General features: G+C 43.3%; 1 protein-coding gene across 4 annotated transcripts in view; it reads left to right on the top strand.

Annotated features, from left to right (window-relative positions):
- Window positions 1-21,221, top strand: part of LOC127911372 (RNA binding protein fox-1 homolog 3-like) — a 1,085,108-nt gene that overhangs the window by 943,426 nt on the left and 120,461 nt on the right. For all 4 annotated transcript variants that reach the window (XM_052477708.1, XM_052477709.1, XM_052477707.1 and 1 more), the window contains one exon: window positions 790-1,017. In XM_052477708.1, the coding sequence (XP_052333668.1) occupies window positions 790-1,017 (228 nt within the window). The remainder of the gene's footprint in view (window positions 1-789; window positions 1,018-21,221) is intronic.

Genomic DNA, 21,221 nt, shown 5'->3' on the forward strand with positions numbered 1-21,221 from the left:
ATATTTAGGTAGCCTGGGTTTCACTGTGTGTTTGCTGGTGATTGTTCCTGTCTCTGTGTTACTTGTGTACCAGTATAGGCTGTTTCGGTTTTCATGTTACGTTTTTGAATTGATTAAAGATGTATCTAAATAACCACGTCCGACTCTCCTTCACCGCAAGAAAACCGTGACAAGCATTCTAGTTTGCTCTGTTTTCTTGTTAATTCTTTCCAATGTGTCAAGTATTTCGCATTTTGTTTTCTCATGATTTGATTGGGTCTAATTGTGTTGCTGTCCTGGGGCTCTGTGGGGTGTGTTTGTGAACAGAGCCCCAGGACCAGCTTGCTTAGGGGACTCTTCTCCAGGTTCATCTCTCTGTAGGTGATGGCTTTGTTATGGAAGGTTTGGGAATCGCTTCCTTTTAGGTGGTTGTAGAATTGAATGGCTCTTTTTCTGGATTTAGATCATTTGTGGGTATCGGCCTAATTCTGCTCTGCATGCATTATTTGGGGTACTACGTTTTACACGGAGGATATGTTTTGCAGAATTCTGCATGCAGAGTCTCAATTTGGTGTTTGTCCCATTTTGTGAAGTCTTTGTTGGTGAGCGGACCCCAGACCTCACAACCATAAAGGGCAATGGGTTCTATAACTGATTCAAGTATTTTTAGCCAGATCCTAATTGGTATGTTGAATTTTATGTTCCTTTTGATGGCACAGAAGACCCTTCTTGCCTTGTCTCTCAGATCGTTCACAGCTTTGTGGATGTTACCTGTGGTGCTGATGTTTAGGTCTCTCTCTCTCTCTCCAGGGTAACCAAGAGGGGCCAGCCCCCCCGGAAGCGATGGCCCAGCCCTACCCCCCAGCCCAGTACCCCACCCAGAACGGCATTCCAACGGAGTACGCCCCTCCCCACCCCCACCCGCCAGCAGACTACACGGGTCAGAGCACGGTGGCAGAGCACGCTCTAACGCTGTACACACCCACACAGACACACAGCGAACAGCCCGGCAACGAGAACAACACAGCCACACTATCGGTGAGTGAAGAGTGATAAAATCACACACGCACAGAAAAACACTCACGTGCACAAGCACACACACACACAGGGCGTACACACACGCACAACCACCACCTTCACCGTAAAAAGGTAATATCGTAGGTCTGTGAGTTTTGTAAGGAGGGGAGAAAGAGGGGGATGAGCCTCCTTCCCTGATAAGGCTCACTCCTCCTCTGCCATCTTTTCAATTTGCCGTTAAATGTAATTTAGTTCTTGTTTTCCACACCACTGTCTAGACAGACCTGGTGTAATAGAGAGAGGGGAGAGGGAGTGATGGAATCATGAGAGAGGCCGATAGAAGAGGGAGATCAACATAGACAGTGTGAGAGAGAGAGAGAGACAGAGAGAAGGGGGAGCGAGAGAGAGACAGAGATAAGGGGGAGAGAGAGAGGGGGAAGAGAGAGAGGGGGAGAGAGAGAGACAGAGAGACAGAGAGAGAGACAGAGAGACAGAGAGAAGGGAGAGAGAGAGAGAGGGGGGAGAGAGAGAGAGAGACAGAGAGACAGAGAGAAGAGAGAGAGGGGGGGGGGAGAGACAGAGAGAGACAGAGAGAGAGGGGAGAGAGAGACAGAGAGAGAGGGGAGAGAGAGAGAAGGGGGGAGAGAGAGGGGGAGGGAGAGCGAATCAGGACCAAGGCCAGTCAGTCTTCTGAAGCCTCTCTCTCTCCCAGACCAGAGTTCATACAGACAGACATGAAAGATTCGCTCTGCCCCAAATCTGAAACTCCACTTCAAATCAGAGGAGAGGGGGATGGAGAAAGGGAGTGGAGGAAGAGCTGACAGAAAGAAGAGTGAGGTGAGGGGCAAAGAGGAGTAAGATAGAGAACAATATAGTTCTGCCTGAGAGTCATGTTGCTTGTTATAAAGCAAGCTGTTATGTAGTTGGACTATATTTACTGTACTGTATGTGCTTGGACTATATTTACTGTACTATATGTGGTTGGACTGGAATCTTAGTACACACACACTATTAACTCAGTAGAATCATATCTATCATCACAGCCTTATGACAGGCTATAAGTCACAAATGAGGTAGTCTCTCTCTCTCTCTCTCTCTCTCTCTCTCTCTCTCTCACACACGTTATATATTCAGTTCCTCTTTCTCTCTCTCTCTCTCTCTCCTCTCTCTCTCAATTCAATTCAAGGGCTTTATTGGCATGGGAAACATGTGTTAACATTGCCAAAGCAAGTGAGGTAGACAACATACAAAGTGAATATATAAAGTGAAAAACAACAAAAATTAACAGTAAACATTACACATACAACAGTTTCAAAACAGTAAAGACATTACAAATGTCATATTATATATATATATATATATATATATATATATATATATATATATATACACAATGTACAAATAATTAAAGGACACAAGATAAAATAAATAAGCATAAATATGGGTTGTATTTACAATGGTGTTTGTTCTTCACTGGTTGCCCTTTTCTCGTGGCAACAGGTCACAAATCTTGCTGCTGTGATGGCACACTGTGGAATTTCACCCAGTAGATATGGGAGTTTTTCAAAATTGGATATGTTTTCGAATTCTTTGTGGATCTGTGTGATCTGGGGGAAATATGTCTCTCTAATATGGTCATACATTGGGCAGGAGGTTAGGAAGTGCAGCTCAGTTTCCACCTCATTTTGTGGGCAGTGAGCACATAGCCTGTCTTCTCTTGAGAGCCATGTCTGCCTACGGCGGCCTTTCTCAATAGCAAGGCTATGCTCACTGAGTCTGTACATAGTCAAAGCTTTCCTTAATTTTGGGTCAGTCACAGTGGTCAGGTATTCTGCCGCTGTGTACTCTCTGTGTAGGGCCAAATAGCATTCTAGTTTGCTCTGTTTTTTTGTTAATTCTTTCCAATGTGTTAAGTAATTATCTTTTTGTTTTCTCATGATTTGGTTGGGTCTAATTGTGCTGTTGTCCTGGGGCTCTGTAGGGTGTGTTTGTGTTTGTGAACAGAGCCCCAGGACCAGCTTGCTTAGGGACTCTTCTCCAGGTTCATCTCTCTGTTTGTGATGGCTTTGTTATGGAAGGTTTGTGAATCGCTTCCTTTTAGGTGGTTGTAGAATTTAATGGCTCTTTTCTGGATTTTGATAATTAGTGGGTATCGGCCTAATTCTGCTCTGCATGCATTATTTGGTGTTTTACGTTGTACACGGAGGATATTTTTGCAGAATTCTGCGTGCAGAGTCTCAATTTGGTGTTTGTCCCATTTTGTGAAGTCTTGGTTGGTGAGCGGACCCCAGACCTCACAACCATAAAGGGCAATGGGCTCTATGACTGATTCAAGTATTTTTAGCCAAATCCTAATTGGTATGTTGAAATTTATGTTTCTTTTGATGGCATAGAATGCCCTTCTTGCCTTGTCTCTCAGATCGTTCACACCTTTGTGGAAGTTACCTGTGGCGCTGATGTTTAGGCCAAGGTATGTATAGTTTGTTGTGTGCTCTAGGGCAACAGTGTCTAGATGGAATTTGTATTTGTGGTCCTGGTGACTGGACCTTTTTGGAACACCATTATTTTGGTCTTACTGAGATTTACTGTCAGGGCCCAGGTCTGACAGAATCTGTGCATAAGATCTAGGTGCTGCTGTAGGCCCTCCTTGGTTGGTGACAGAAGCACCAGATCATCAGCAAACAGCAGACATTTGACTTCGGATTCTAGCAGGGGAGGCCGGGTGCTGCAGACTTTTCTAGTGCCCGCGCCAGTTCGTTGATATATATGTTGAAGAGGGTGGGGCTTAAGCTGCATCCCTGTCTAACCCCACGACCCTGTGTGAAGAATTGTGTGTGTTTTTTGCCAATTTTAACCACACACTTGTTGTTTGTGTACATGGATTTTATAATGTCATATGTTTTACCCCCAACACCACTTTCCATCAGTTTGTATAGCAGACCCTCATGCCAAATTGAGTCGAAGGCTTTTTGAAATCAACAAAGCATGAGAAGACTTTGCCTTTGTTTTGGTTTGTTTGGTTGTCAATTAAGGTGTGCAGGGTGAATACATGGTCTGTTGTACGGTAATTTGGTAAAAGCCAATTTGACATTTGCTCAGTACATTGTTTTCATTGAGGAAATGTACGAGTCTGCTGTTAATAATAATGCAGAGGATTTTCCCAAGGTTACTGTTGACACATATTCCACGGTAGTTATTGGGGTCAAATTTGTCTCCACTTTTGTGGATTGGGGTGATCAGTCCTTGGTTCCAAATATTGGGGAAGATGCCAGAGCTAAGTATGATGTTAAAGAGTTTTAGTATAGCCAATTGGAATTTGTTGTCTGTATATTTGATCATTTCATTGAGGATACCATCGACACCACAGGCCTTTTTGGGTTGGAGGGTTTTTATTTTGTCCTGTAGCTCATTCAATGTAATTGGAGAATCCAGTGGGTTCTGGTAGTCTTTAATAGTTGATTCTAAGATATGTATTTGATCATGTTTTTGCTCTTTGTTCTTTGTTATAGAACCAAAAAGATTGGAGAAGTGGTTTACCCATACATCTCCATTTTGGATAGATAATTATTCGTGTTGTTGTTTGTTTAGTGTTTTCCAATTTTCCCAGAAGTGGTTAGAGTCTATGGATTCTTCAATTGCATTGAGCTGATTTCTGACATGCTGTTCCTTCTTTTTCCGTAGTGTATTTCTGTATTGTTTTAGTGATTCACCATAGTGAAGGCGTAGACTCAGGTTTTCCGGGTCTCTATGTTTTTGGTTGGACAGGTTTCTCAATTTCTTTCTTAGATTTTTGCATTCCTCATCAAACCATTTGTCATTATTGTTAATTTTCTTCGGTTTTCTATTTGAGATTTTTAGATTTGATAGGGAAGCTGAGAGGTCAAATATACTGTTAAGATTTTCTACTGCCAAGTTTACACCTTCACTATTACAGTGGAACGTTTTACCCAGGAAATTGTCTAAAAGGGATTGAATTTGTTGTTGCCTAATTGTTTTTTGGTAGATTTCCAAACTGCATTCCTTCCATCTATAGCATTTCTTAATGTTACTCAGTTCCTTTGGCTTTGATGCCTCATGGTTGAGTATTGCTCTGTTTAAGTAGACTGTGATTGTGCTGTGATCTGATAGGGGTGTCAGTGGGCTGACTGTGAACGCTCTGAGAGACTCTGGGTTGAGGTCAGTGATAAAGTAGTCAACAGTACTACTGCCAAGAGATTATTTATAGGTGAACCTACCATAGGAGTCCCCTCAAAGCCTACCGTTGACTATGTACATACCCAACGTGCGACAGAGCTGCAGGAGTTGTGACCCGTTTTTGTTGGTTATGTTGTCATAGTTGTGCCTAGGGGGTCATATGTGGGAGGGAATGCTGTCACCTGCAGGCAGGTGTTTGTCCCCCTGTGTGCTGAGGGTGTCAGGTTCTTGTCCGGTTCTGGCATTTAGGTCGCCACAGACTAGTACATGTCCCTGGGCCTGGAAATGATTGATTTCGCCCTCCAGGATGGAGAAGCTGTCTTCATTAAAATATGGGGATTCTAGTGGGGGATATAGGTAGCACACAGGAGGACATTTTTCTCTGTTAGGATAATTTCCTTTTGAATTTCTAGCCAAATGTAGAATGTTCCTGTTTTGATTAATTTAATGGAGTGAGTTAGGTCTGCTCTATACCAAATTAGCATACCCCCTGAGTCCCTTCCCTGTTTCACACCTGGTAGTTTGGTGGATAGGACTACCAGCTCCCTGTAACCTAGAGGGCAACCAGTGGGTCCGTCTCCTCTATACCAGGTTTCTTGCAGGATGACAATGTCTGTATTACCGATTTCTTTGGTGAAGTCCGGGTTTCTGCTCTTTAGGCCAAAGGCAGATGACCTCAGGCCTTGGATATTCCAGGATGATATAGTGAAGGCTTTTTGTTCCATAGAATGTCCAATGTTGTTGGTCGTGTGGTTTGGCCTCAGGCCAGTAAGTGTGAGCAGAGCCTGCTGAGCATCTGGTACATGCTATTGGCTTGGGCGAGTGTGAGAGTGGGGGTTGGGACTGTTTGCCCGCTCACTACCTGGGCGTATGTGTGGCTTCCATGTTGAGGCCCTCTTTGCGGGGTGGGGTGCATGGGGTGGGCAGGAGTGGCATAGGTCTGATCTGAGGGGGCCTAAATGGGGTGTGGGCATGGTTGACGTGGGGGTGTTGATTGGTTGGGGTGGGGGTGTGGATGTGTCTGGGTGTACTGTGGTCTGGATGTAATTCCTCTTGGCGTGGGTCCTCTATGTGTAGGTCCAGGGGGGGGGGTCCTGCAGGTCTGGGAGGGTGTCTCGCTGGTCTGGGTGGGGAGTCTATTGATCTGTTGCTCCTGTGTGAAGTGTTGGGGATACGTTTGAGAGCGATGTCCTTTAGGGTCCTGGCAAAGGTGGGCACTGCTGCCTTGTAGAGGTGGACCTGGTCATAGAGGCTGTTCAAGTCCAGGGTGGAGTGGTGGTCTCTCTCTCTCTCACACACGTTATATTCAGTTCCTCTCTCTCTCTCTCTCTCTCTCTCTCTCTCTCTCTCTCTCTCTCTCTCTCTCTCTCTCTCTCTCTCTCTCTCTCTCTCTCTCTCTCTCTCTCTCTCTCTCTCTCTCACACGTTATATATTCAGTTCCTTTCTCTCTCTCTCTCTCTCTCACACACACATTATATATTCAGTTCCTTTCTCTCTCTCTCTCTCTCTCTCTCTCTCTCTCTCTCTCTCTCTCTCTCTCTCTCTCTCTCACACACTCTATATATTCAGTTCCTTTCTCTCTCTCTCTCTCTCTCTCTCTCTCTCTCTCTCTCTCTCTCTCTCTCTCTCTCTCTCTCTCTCTCTCTCTCTCTCTCTCTCTCTCACACACACTTTATATATTCAGTTCCTTTCTCTCTCTCTCTCTCTCTCTCTCTCACTCTCTCTCTCTCTCTCTCTCTCTCACACACACTTTATATATTCAGTTCCTTTCTCTCTCTCACTCTCTCTCTCTCTCTCTCTCTCTCTCTCTCTCTCTCTCTCTCTCTCTCTCTCTCTCTCTCTCTCGTTATATATTTAGTTCCTTCTCTCTCTCTCTCTCTCTCTCTCTCTCTTCTCTCTCTCTCTCTCTCTCTCTCTCTCTCTCTCTCTCTCTCTCTCTCTCTCACACACGTTATATATTCAGTTCCTTTCTCTCTCTCTCTCTCTCTCTCTCTCTCTCTCTCTCTCTCTCTCTCTCTCTCTCTCTCTCTCTCTCTCTCTCTCTCTCTCTCACACACATGTTATATATTCAGTTCTCTCTCTCTCTCTCTCTCTCTCTCTCTCTCTCTCTCACACACGTTATATATTCAGTCCCTCTCTCTCTCTCTCTCTCTCTCTCTCTCTCTCTCTCTCTCTCTCTCTCTCTCTCTCTCTCTCTCTCTCTCTCTCTCTCTCACACACACATGTTATATATTCAGTTCCTTTCTCCCTTACTGTTTAAGTTTAGGAGTCTTCAGATTGTTTGAGGACTTTGGAAGAGTCCACAGTATAGAATCTGTAGAGTTCAGCAGTGAGCATTTGTCAGCTTTAAATTGACAGTCACTTTAGAGTGTTTGAACAGGAGTGGAATAGAGTAGTGTGAGCCGAGGGAGGGAGGGAGGGAGGGAGGGAGGGAGGGAGGGAGGGAGGGAGGGAGGGAGGGAGGGGGAGGGAGGGAGGGAGGGAAAGGGAGGGAGGGAAAATCCTTTATTGAAATTGAGTTGAGAGAAAGAGAGTGAGAGAAAGAGAGCGAGAGAATGAGAAACTCTTGTTGAAATTGGAGAGAGAGAGAGAGAGCTTGACATTTTATAAAACCTTAATTTTATATCAGTTTTAACACAAATTTTGTCTCACTTCCTTTTCAGAAATTACACAACAGATGTGTCATTCTTAAATAAACATAAAATTAAAATAAATGAAAAAAATAATAATAATTACATGCGATTTATTTAATCAACAAAAAATAGTTTCCCCCAAAATACACCTTCAGATATCCACTTCTCCTCAATCAATGGGAGATCGATCACAACTCAAAATCCACTTTTATTCTCGCTTTAAACACATCTTACATCCATATCCCTTGTCTATATTATTTTTCCAACTCAGAAAAACTTGACATCTTAGCTTGTCCCAAAATCAAATGTAAAGTTGACATTTTCTTTTCCTTTGCTTACTGTATTGAAACCAGCATATAAAAACAGTGTTAAGGCTGTACACACAGACTGTAATATTTCAAACAGAGGTTTTATCCTGTCACACTCCATTAACAGTGGAACATTGTTTATCTGATACGACATAAAGGACATCCATCTCCGACATCTGCAATGATAACAGATACAACAGCATTAACTTCAATGATGCCATGTAAAACCCTCCATTACATATCACTAGTATCCTTTAGTAACGGTGGCGTGTACAGTGTTCTCCATGCTGGCTTTACCTTGTCATCAACACCCTCCATTACATATCACCAGTCCCCTGTACAGTGTTCTCCATGCTGGCTTTACCTTGTCATCAACACCCTCCATTACATATCACCAGTCCCCTGTACAGTGTTCTCCATGCTGGCTTTACCTTGTCATCAACACCCTCCATTACATATCACCAGTCCCCTGTACAGTGTTCTCCATGCTGGCTTTACCTTGTCACCAACACCCTCCATTACATATCACCAGTCCCCTGTACAGTGTTCTCCATGCTGGCTTTACCTTGTCACCAACACCCTCCATTACATATCACCAGTCCCCTGTACAGTGTTCTCCATGCTGGCTTTACCTTGTCATCAACACCCTCCATTACATATCACCAGTCCCCTGTACAGTGTTCTCCATGCTGGCTTTACCTTGTCATCAACACCCTCCATTACATATCACCAGTCCCTGTACAGTGTTCTCCATGCTGGCTTTACCTTGTCACCAACACCCTCCATTACATATCACCAGTCCCTGTACAGTGTTCTCCATGCTGGCTTTACCTTGTCATCAACACCCTCCATTATATATCACCAGTCCCCTGTACAGTGTTCTCCATGCTGGCTTTACCTTGTCATCAACACCCTCCATTACATATCACCAGTCCCCTGTACAGTGTTCTCCATGCTGGCTTTACCTTGTCACCAACACCCTCCATTACATATCACCAGTCCCCTGTACAGTGTTCTCCATGCTGGCTTTACCTTGTCACCAACACCCTCCATTACATATCACCAGTCCCCTGTACAGTGTTCTCCATGCTGGCTTTACCTTGTCATCAACACCCTCCATTACATATCACCAGTCCCCTGTACAGTGTTCTCCATGCTGGCTTTACCTTGTCATCAACACCCTCCATTACATATCACCAGTCCCCTGTACAGTGTTCTCCATGCTGGCTTTACCTTGTCACCAACACCCTCCATTACATATCACCAGTCCCCTGTACAGTGTTCTCCATGCTGGCTTTACCTTGTCACCAACACCCTCCATTACATATCACCAGTCCCCTGTACAGTGTTCTCCATGCTGGCTTTACCTTGTCACCAACACCCTCCATTACATATCACCAGTCCCCTGTACAGTGTTCTCCATGCTGGCTTTACCTTGTCATCAACACCCTCCATTACATATCACCAGTCCCCTGTACAGTGTTCTCCATGCTGGCTTTACCTTGTCATCAACACCCTCCATTACATATCACCAGTCCCCTGTACAGTGTTCTCCATGCTGGCTTTACCTTGTCATCAACACCCTCCATTACATATCACCAGTCCCCTGTACAGTGTTCTCCATGCTGGCTTTACCTTGTCACCAACACCCTCCATTACATATCACCAGTCCCCTGTACAGTGTTCTCCATGCTGGCTTTACCTTGTCATCAACACCCTCCATTACATATCACCAGTCCCCTGTACAGTGTTCTCCATGCTGGCTTTACCTTGTCACCAACACCCTCCATTACATATCACCAGTCCCCTGTACAGTGTTCTCCATGCTGGCTTTACCTTGTCATCAACACCCTCCATTATATATCACCAGTCCCCTGTACAGTGTTCTCCATGCTGGCTTTACCTTGTCACCAACACCCTCCATTACATATCACCAGTCCCCTGTACAGTGTTCTCCATGCTGGCTTTACCTTGTCATCAACACCCTCCATTACATATCACCAGTCCCCTGTACAGTGTTCTCCATGCTGGCTTTACCTTGTCACCAACACCCTCCATTACATATCACCAGTCCCCTGTACAGTGTTCTCCATGCTGGCTTTACCTTGTCACCAACACCCTCCATTACATATCACCAGTCCCCTGTACAGTGTTCTCCATGCTGGCTTTACCTTGTCATCAACACCCTCCATTACATATCACCAGTCCCCTGTACAGTGTTCTCCATGCTGGCTTTACCTTGTCATCAACACCCTCCATTACATATCACCAGTCCCCTGTACAGTGTTCTCCATGCTGGCTTTACCTTGTCATCAACACCCTCCATTACATATCACCAGTCCCCTGTACAGTGTTCTCCATGCTGGCTTTACCTTGTCACCAACACCCTCCATTACATATCACCAGTCCCCTGTACAGTGTTCTCCATGCTGGCTTTACCTTGTCATCAACACCCTCCATTACATATCACCAGTCCCCTGTACAGTGTTCTCCATGCTGGCTTTACCTTGTCATCAACACCCTCCATTACATATCACCAGTCCCCTGTACAGTGTTCTCCATGCTGGCTTTACCTTGTCATCAACACCCTCCATTACATATCACCAGTCCCCTGTACAGTGTTCTCCATGCTGGCTTTACCTTGTCATCAACACCCTCCATTACATATCACCAGTCCCCTGTACAGTGTTCTCCATGCTGGCTTTACCTTGTCATCAACACCCTCCATTACATATCACCAGTCAGTGTACAGTGTTCTCCATGCTGGCTTTACCTTGTCACCAACACCCTCCATTACATATCACCAGTCCCTGTACAGTGTTCTCCATGCTGGCTTTACCTTGTCACCAACACCCTCCATTACATATCACCAGTCAGTGTACAGTGTTCTCCATGCTGGCTTTACCTTGTCATCAACACCCTCCATTACATATCACCAGTCCCCTGTACAGTGTTCTCCATGCTGGCTTTACCTTGTCACCAACACCCTCCATTACATATCACCAGTCCCCTGTACAGTGTTCTCCATGCTGGCTTTACCTTGTCATCAACACCCTCCATTACATATCACCAGTCCCCTGTACAGTGTTCTCTATGCTGGCTTTACCTTGTCATCAACACCCTCCATTACATATCACCAGTCCCCTGTACAGTGTTTTCTATGCTGGCTTTACCTTGTCACCAACACACTCCATTACATATCACCAGTCCCCTGTACAGTGTTCTCCATGCTGGCTTTACCTTGTCACCAACACCCTCCATTACATATCACCAGTCCCCTGTACAGTGTTCTCCATGCTGGCTTTACCTTGTCATCAACACCCTCCAATACATATCACCAGTCCCCTGTACAGTGTTCTCCATGCTGGCTTTACCTTGTCATCAACACCCTCCATTACATATCACCAGTCCCCTGTACAGTGTTCTCCATGCTGGCTTTACCTTGTCACCAACACCCTCCATTATATATCACCAGTCCCCTGTACAGTGTTCTCCATGCTGGCTTTACCTTGTCACCAACACCCTCCATTACATATCACCAGTCCCCTGTACAGTGTTCTCCATGCTGGCTTTACCTTGTCATCAACACCCTCCATTACATATCACCAGTCCCCTGTACAGTGTTCTCCATGCTGGCTTTACCTTGTCATCAACACCCTCCATTACATATCACCAGTCCCCTGTACAGTGTTTTCCATGCTGGCTTTACCTTGTCACCAACACCCTCCATTACATATCACCAGTCCCCTGTACAGTGTTCTCCATGCTGGCTTTACCTTGTCATCAACACCCTCCATTACATATCACCAGTCCCCTGTACAGTGTTCTCCATGCTGGCTTTACCTTGTCACCAACACCCTCCATTACATATCACCAGTCCCCTGTACAGTGTTCTCCATGCTGGCTTTACCTTGTCATCAACACCCTCCATTACATATCACCAGTCCCCTGTACAGTGTTCTCCATGCTGGCTTTACCTTGTCATCAACACCCTCCATTACATATCACCAGTCCCCTGTACAGTGTTCTCCATGCTGGCTTTACCTTGTCATCAACACCCTCCATTACATATCACCAGTCCCCTGTACAGTGTTCTCCATGCTGGCTTTACCTTGTCATCAACACCCTCCATTACATATCACCAGTCCCCTGTACAGTGTTCTCCATGCTGGCTTTACCTTGTCATCAACACCCTCCATTACATATCACCAGTCCCCTGTACAGTGTTCTCCATGCTGGCTTTACCTTGTCATCAACACCCTCCATTACATATCACCAGTCCCCTGTACAGTGTTCTCCATGCTGGCTTTACCTTGTCATCAACACCCTCCATTATATATCACCAGTCCCCTGTACAGTGTTCTCCATGCTGGCTTTACCTTGTCATCAACACCCTCCATTACATATCACCAGTCCCCTGTACAGTGTTCTCCATGCTGGCTTTACCTTGTCATCAACACCCTCCATTATATATCACCAGTCCCCTGTACAGTGTTCTCCATGCTGGCTTTACCTTGTCATCAACACCCTCCATTACATATCACCAGTCCCCTGTACAGTGTTCTCCATGCTGGCTTTACCTTGTCATCAACACCCTCCATTACATATCACCAGTCCCCTGTACAGTGTTCTCCATGCTGGCTTTACCTTGTCATCAACACCCTCCATTATATATCACCAGTCCCCTGTACAGTGTTCTCCATGCTGGCTTTACCTTGTCATCAACACCCTCCATTACATATCACCAGTCCCCTGTACAGTGTTCTCCATGCTGGCTTTACCTTGTCATCAACACCCTCCATTATATATCACCAGTCCCCTGTACAGTGTTCTCCATGCTGGCTTTACCTTGTCATCAACACCCTCCATTACATATCACCAGTCCCCTGTACAGTGTTCTCCATGCTGGCTTTACCTTGTCATCAACACCCTCCATTACATATCACCAGTCCCCTGTACAGTGTTCTCCATGCTGGCTTTACCTTGTCATCAACACCCTCCATTACATATCACCAGTCCCCTGTACAGTGTTCTCCATGCTGGCTTTACCTTGTCATCAACACCCTCCATTACATATCACCAGTCCCCTGTACAGTGTTCTCCATGCTGGCTTTACCTTGTCATCAACACCCTCCATTACATATCACCAGTCCCCTGTACAGTGTTCTCCATGCTGGCTTTACCTTCTCATCAACACCCTCCATTACATATCACCAGTCCCCTGTACAGTGTTCTCCATGCTGGCTTTACCTTGTCACCAACACCCTCCATTACATATCACCAGTCCCCTGTACAGTGTTCTCCATGCTGGCTTTACCTTGTCATCAACACCCTCCATTACATATCACCAGTCCCCTGTACAGTGTTCTCCATGCTGGCTTTACCTTGTCACCAACACCCTCCATTACATATCACCAGTCCCCTGTACAGTGTTCTCTATGCTGGCTTTACCTTGTCATCAACACCCTCCATTACATATCACCAGTCCCCTGTACAGTGTTCTCCATGCTGGCTTTACCTTGTCATCAACACCCTCCATTACATATCACCAGTCCCCTGTACAGTGTTCTCCATGCTGGCTTTACCTTGTCATCAACACCCTCCATTACATATCACCAGTCCCCTGTACAGTGTTCTCCATGCTGGCTTTACCTTGTCATCAACACCCTCCATTACATATCACCAGTCCCTGTACAGTGTTCTCCATGCTGGCTTTACCTTGTCATCAACACCCTCCATTACATATCACCAGTCCCCTGTATAATCCTTAGTCTGTCAAACTCTGGGATATTGGGTATAATCCTTAGTCTGTCTGACTCTGGGATATCGGGTTTAATCCTTAGTCTGTCTGACTCTGGGATATTGGGTTTAATCCTTAGTCTGTCTGACTCTGGGATATCGGGTTTAATACTTAGTCTGTCTGACTCTGGGATATCGGGTATAATCCATAGTCTGTCTGACTCTGGGATATCGGGTTTAATCCTTAGTCTGTCTGACTCTGGGATATTTTTAATGTTAGTCTGTCTGACTCTGGGATATCGGGTTTAATACTTAGTCTGTCTGACTCTGGGAACCCATTGGGTTTAATCCTTGAGTCTGTCTGACTCTGGGATATCGGGTTTAATCCTTAGTCTGTCTGACTCTGGGATATTGGGTTTAATCCTTAGTCTGTCAAACTCTGGGATATCGGGTTTAATCCTTAGTCTGTCTGACTCTGGGATATTGGGTTTAATCCTTAGTCTGTCTGACTCTGGGATATCGGGTTTAATCCTTAGTCTGTCTGACTCTGGGATATTGGGTTTAATCCTTAGTCTGTCTGACTCTGGGATATTGGGTTTAATCCTTAGTCTGTCTGACTCTGGGATATCGGGTTTAATCCTTAGTCTGTCTGACTCTGGGATATCGGGTATAATCCTTAGTCTGTCTGACTCTGGGATATTGGGTTTAATCCTTAGTCTGTCTGACTCTCGGATATTGGGTTTAATCCTTAGTCTGTCTGACTCTGGGATATTGGGTTTAATCCTTAGTCTGTCTGACTCTGGGATATTGGGTTTAATCCTTAGTCTGGGAATTTAGGCGTCTTCATCTGGTGCCTTTTCTTGTAACTCTTGAGCATAATCCACTCTTCTGTTGACAGAGCCATCCTACAATTTCCCAGCAGTTGTCCGACGATCCTTTCAGACCTCACCCCCAAATGTTCAGCCACCCGTCCTCCATCCATTAATGTGGGCCCAGCCATGTCCATTGACTTCCTTTAGGGTGCTGACTTTGCCCCTCATCAGCATTTTGGAGAAATGTGGAACAGCTTCAGTTGTACAATCCAGTCTTGCCCCATACACCAGAGGTTCCTCCAGCAGCCAATGCACTGACTCAGCCTTAGTGTGTCTGGACACCTTCATTATACTCCAAACCCTAAGAAGGCCTCTGTAAAATGGAGGTACTCCACCCCTAGGAATCTGGCTACTATCAACCAAAAATAAAGCCTTTTTTAAATTGAATCCCCCTACCTGCTGTATTACCTGACCTGCCACCCCTCTCCACACCTAATTTTTCGGTCCATAAAGCAACCTTTGAATAAACTGAAAACGGAAAGCAGCAGCCCTACTAGCAAAATGTACAAGACCTTGTCCCACCTCCTCTTTTGACAAATACAAAACACTTTGTGGAACTCAATGATATTTATCCCCCCCCAAAAATCGAGAATAATTGCCTGTATCTTGGCCAGAAGGCCAGACGGTGGCTCTGAACAGGACAACCAATGTCACAGTGCAGAGGCAACCACATTGTTAATCCGATCAACCATGAGACTCAAACTATCCACCTCCGCTTCATTTTTCACCAAAATAACTACATCAGCAAAGGCTGAGAGATGAATAGGAGGAATATCCTCTGAAAGGTACACCCCCTCAATGCGACTTCTAATGATAATTAGTAGTGGCTCTATTGCAATGGCATACAACATTCCGGACAACGAACGCACCTGCCTAAATTTTTATTATTATTATTATTTTTAAGACATCTGTGATATCATTATTGTTATTATTTTATTTGTATTTTTTATTTTACCCCTTTTTCTCCCCAATTTCATGGTATCCAATTGTTTAGTAGCTACTATCTTTGTCATGCGTCCTCCGATACACAACCCAACTAAGCCGCACTGCTTCTTAACACAGCGCGCATCCAACCCGGAAGCCAGCCGTACCAATGTGTCGGAGGAAACACTGTGTCGGAGGAAACACATTGTTAACAACACTGTTATCTCAGATTTTCAAAAATATGCTTCTCAAGCATAGCAAAACAAGCATTTGTGTAACAGCATTGATAGTTAGCATAGCATTTAGCGTTAGCATAGCATTTAGCGTTAGCATTCAGCAGGCAACATTTTCACAAAAAACAGAAAACCATTCAAATAAAATAATTTACCTTTGAAGAACTTCAGATGTTTTCAATGAGGAGACTCTCAGTTAGATAGCAAATGTTCAGTTTTTCCTGAAAGATTATTTGTGCAGGAGAAATCGGTCCGTTTTCTGCGTCATGTTTGGCTACCAAAAAAAAACGAAAATTCATCAAAACGCCAAACTTTTTTCCACATTAACTCCTTAATATCGACTGAAACATGGTAAACGTTGTTTAGAATCAATCCTCATCAAGTGTTTTTCACATATCTCTTCATGATATATCGTTCCTGGAAGTCTCCTCTCTGTCTCAATCACATGGATGAATGCGAGCAGCTTGGAGATTACGCAGCAATTTCAACAAAGGACACCGGGCGGACACCTGGTAAATGTAGTCTCTTATGGCCAATCTTCCAATGATATGCCTACAAATACGTCACAATGCTGCAAAAAACTTGGAGAAACTATAGAAAGGGCAGGCTCATTCCTGGCGCTTTCACAGCCATATAAGGAGACAATGAAAAACAGAGCCTCAAAAATCATGCTAATTTCCTGTTTGAAGTTTAATATTGGTTTCGCCTGTAGCATCAGTTCTGGGGCACTCACCGATAATATCTTTGCAGTTTTGGAAACGTCAGTGTTTTCTTTCCAAAGCTGTCAATTATATGCATAGTCGAGCATCTTTTTGTGACAAACTATTGCGCTTAAAACGGGCACGTTTTTTTTTATCCAATAATTAAATAGCGCTCCCGTAGGTTGAAGAGGTTAATGACCATTAAATATGAACAATTTCCACGTGGATCGGGCAGCAGCGATCTCCGGACTCATGGACATGGGAGGAGATCGCCACCTCTCCCAGAAACCTCTCCACCTCTCCCATAAATCTCTCCACATCTCCCATAAACCTCTCCACCTTTCCACCTCTCCCATAAACTCTGCATCTCTCCACATCTCCCAGAAACCTCTCCACATCTCCCATAAACCTCTCCACCTCTCCACCTCTCCCATAAACTCTGCATCTCTCCACATCTCCCAGAAACCTCTCCACATCTCCCAGAACAAACTACAACATTTCCTGAAGTGATACTAAGTAAAGTTGTATTAAAATGTCAGTATGCACTTTTACCTATTGTAAAAAAATGTACCTATTTTGTTGTGAAGGATTATCTGCCTCACTATCGCATCATCCCCAGAGGAAAACTCTACAACCTGTTTATCCGCAACTGATTTATCAATCTCTACCTTCCTCTTGGAATTAGAACCTTCATCACCCCTTAAATTCTTCCTCTTGGAATTAGAACCATCACCACCCCTAAAATCCTTCCTCTTGGAATTAGAACCTTCATCACCCCTTAAATCCTTCCTCTTAGAATTAGAACCATCACCACCCCTAAAATCCTTCCTCTTGGAATTAGAACCTTCACCACCCCTTAAATTCTTAATTTTATGCCTCTGCACTTTGAAAACAGCTGCTTCATTTTTCATTCATAAAGCAGGATTACCGACGTCTGTGTCTCCCAAAACACAACACAACTCTCAACTATCATATTCACCTTTTCAAAGGAGTCTAGGAATATCACTACAGCGCTATTCATCCTTGAGGCTGATTTTATGCCATGATACCCAATGATAGCGCCAGCTGCTAAACTACATTCTTCCACAGAACACCCTGCCTCAGTGGGAATCTTCACCCTTTCAAACTCTACAGCTCCACGAGTGACCATTACAATCAGTCCCTCCCGCTGGTTACGCCCTCGAGAGAACCAACCTCAACGATCCCACCACCCCTATACGTGCTTAGTGATATTGAGACTATATAAACTTAAAACAACTCAACTAATCAATATATATATACACACTATGTGATGGTTGCTGATAATGGGCCTCTGTACACCTATGTAGATCTTCCATTAAAAATCAGCCATTTCCAGCTACAATAGTCATTTATATTAACAATGTCTACACTGTATTTCTGATCAATCTGATGTATTTTAATGGTAAAAAACTGTTGCTTTTCTTTCAAAAACAAGGACATTTCGAAGTGACCCCAAACTTTTGAACTGTCAGGTATATTTGAGTTTTATTGGTTCTTTAATCAGAACAACAGTTTTCATCTGTGTTAACATAATTGCAAAAGGGTTTTCTAATGACCAATTAGCCTTTTAAAATGACAGACTTGGATTAGCTAACACAACGTGCCTTTGGAACACAATCGCTCCTGCTTCCCGACTCACTCCCAGCATACACTCCTACAAGAGAGAGAGAGAGAGAAAAAAGCCCTTATTGAAATTGAATTTAGAGAGAGAGAGAGAGAGAGAACTGCTCGCTAACAGGCTAATGACACAGTCTTCAGTCAAATTTGACCCATTAACTACCGTGGGATATGCATCAACAGCAACCTTGGGAAAATCCTCTGCATTGTCATTGACAGCAGACTCAAACATTTCCTCAGTGAAAACAATGTACTGAGCAAATGTCAAATTGGCTTTTTACCAAATTACCGTACAACAGACCATGTATTCACCCTGCACACCCTAATTGACAAACAAACAAACAAAGGCAAAGTAATCTCAAGCTTTGTTGATTTCAAAAAAGCATTTGACTCAATTTGGCATGAGGGTCTGCTATAAATTGACGGTAATTGGGGCAAAAACATATGACGTTATGAAATCTATGTACACAAACAACAACAAAATCCAGAAAATACCACAGTGTGCCGTCACAACAGCTAGATGTGTGACATGTTGCCTCAAGAAAAGGGCAACCAGTGAAAAACAAACACCATTGTGTATATATATATATACGTGGAGTTATGGAACAGAGAGAGTTTGGAGTTGTAGTTTATTCAGACCTCTATTTTTTCCACATTTTGCTACATTATGGTCTTGTTCTAAAATGAGTTAAATAGCTTTTTCCTCTCATAAATCTACACACAGTACCCCATAATGACAAAGCAAAGGAAATATCACATTTACATAAGTATTCAGACCCTTTACTCAGTACTTTATTGAATCACCTTTGGCAGCGATTACAACCTGGAGTCTTTTTTGGGCATTTTTGGGCATGACGCTACAAGCATTAAATGAGTTTCTCCGATTCTTCTCTCAAGCTCTGTCTGGTTGAATGAGGAGCGTTGCTGCCCAGCTATTTTTAGGTCTCTCCAGAGATGTTAGATCGGGTTCAAGTCCGGGCTCTGGCTGGGTCACTCATGGACATTCAGAGACTTGTCCCGAAGCCACTCCTGCGTTGTCTTGGCTGTGTGGTCTGAGGTCCTGAGAGCTCTGGAGCAGGTTTTCGTCAAGGATCTCTTTGTACTTTTATTAAATTATATTATTATTATATTATTTATTGACTGACTATGGATTTCCAATATCTGTACAACACTGCTATTTGTAAGGTTAATTTTAAGTGAATGCATTGATTTTTTAAACATTCGTGAACCTGTGACCAGAAACAAGCTACATAGAGACAATACCAGAATTGTAACGGTTTTCTTCCGTTAAAGGAGAGGAGGACCAAAATGCAGCGTGGTTAGAGTTCAACATGTTTAATCATACACGAGAACACTACCAAATACAAAACAACAAATGTGAAAACCGAAACAGTCCTATATGGTGCAATGACACAAAGACAGAAGACAATCACCCACAAAGTACCCACATAATATGGCTGCCTAAATATGGTTCCCAATCAGAGACAACGATAGACAGCTGCCTCTAATTGAGAACCAATCTAGGCAACCATAGACATACAAACTACCTAGAAAGGAAACAGCCTCATAAACATACAAAAAACCCTAGACAAGTGAAAAAACATAAATCCCTCATGTCACACCCTGACCTAACCAAAATAATAAAGAAAACAAAGTTAACTAAGGCCAGGGCGTGACATGAATAAATGATCTAGTGATTCTGTCTCTTCACAATCAAATCTACAGAGCTGAGATTGTTGTATATATAGTATTCTGTTGGTTGCAAGAATGTTTTAGAGTTTTTCAATATGAATTATTATAAGTGTTGAATGAAGTGTTGTTTTTTGTACCAGTTCATAAACAATGTGCCATTGAAAATCTCTTCCCATTTATTTTGCACCATGTATGGCGCAGCTGTCAACATTTTTGTCCTCAAATGAAACTGGTATATTTTTCTATTTATGACAATTCCTTTCAGACAATTTGTATCTTTAATATTTGGCAGCCAAACAAGTTCCCTACTTTCTCCCTTGTCCACTTGCATCCTCCATTTTTGTGGTAATGCTGAAATTAATACATTTTTGATAGCAGTACGTGACATAACTCCACCGTTTATATTCATAATATCATTAATGCAACCGCTGTGTCAGATTTAAAAAAACTTTATGGAAAAAGCAAACCATTCAATAATCTGAGTACGGAGCTCAGACGACAAATCAAGCCAAACAGATATGCGTCATGTTGGAGTCAACAGAAGTCAGAAATAGCATTATAAATATTCACTTACTTTTGATGATCTTCATCAGAATTCACTCCCAGGAATCCCCGTTCCACAATAAATGTTTGTTTTGTTCAATAATCTCCATCATTTATGTCCAAATAGCTCCTTTTGTTAGTTTCAAGAGTCAGTATATATATTTTATTTTTATTTTACCTTTGTTTAACTAGTCAAGTCAGTTAAGAACACATTCTTATGTTCAATGACAGCCCAGGAACAGTGGGTTAACTGGGTTTGAACTTGCAACCTTCCGGTTACTAGTCCAACGCTCTAACCACTAGGCTACCCTGCCGCAACAATTTGAGTTTAACCATGACATTTGTTGTAATATTTGTTCTGTCTATTCAGGAGGATAAAAACTTAAATTGTAACCATATTTGTATGGCTTGTTTAAGAAAAGGTGATACTTTAAACAACATTTCATTTTCAATTAGTTGGAAATTATAAGTTGTAATATGTATGAAGGCAAAAAAATAAATGTTTGAACAATGGATGAGCCTTTCTTATTCCACTGGAGAAGCATGTGGGGTTTAAGTATAACTTATGTATAAGTGAAGGTTTTAGTGAGAGGTTTAAAGCTTTAATATTTCATCATTTTAGCCCTCCAAACCTATATTCATTATATAAATAGGCACATTTAATTTTGTCTGGCTTAGCATTCCAAATAAAATGTGTTTTTTTTTGCTAATTTGTTTTTTTTTAAAAAGTTGTCTGGAGTAGGCAGCT

Source organism: Oncorhynchus keta, chromosome 24 (genome assembly GCF_023373465.1).
Source record: "Oncorhynchus keta strain PuntledgeMale-10-30-2019 chromosome 24, Oket_V2, whole genome shotgun sequence".
In the NCBI taxonomy this organism is placed as follows: domain Eukaryota; kingdom Metazoa; phylum Chordata; class Actinopteri; order Salmoniformes; family Salmonidae; genus Oncorhynchus; species Oncorhynchus keta.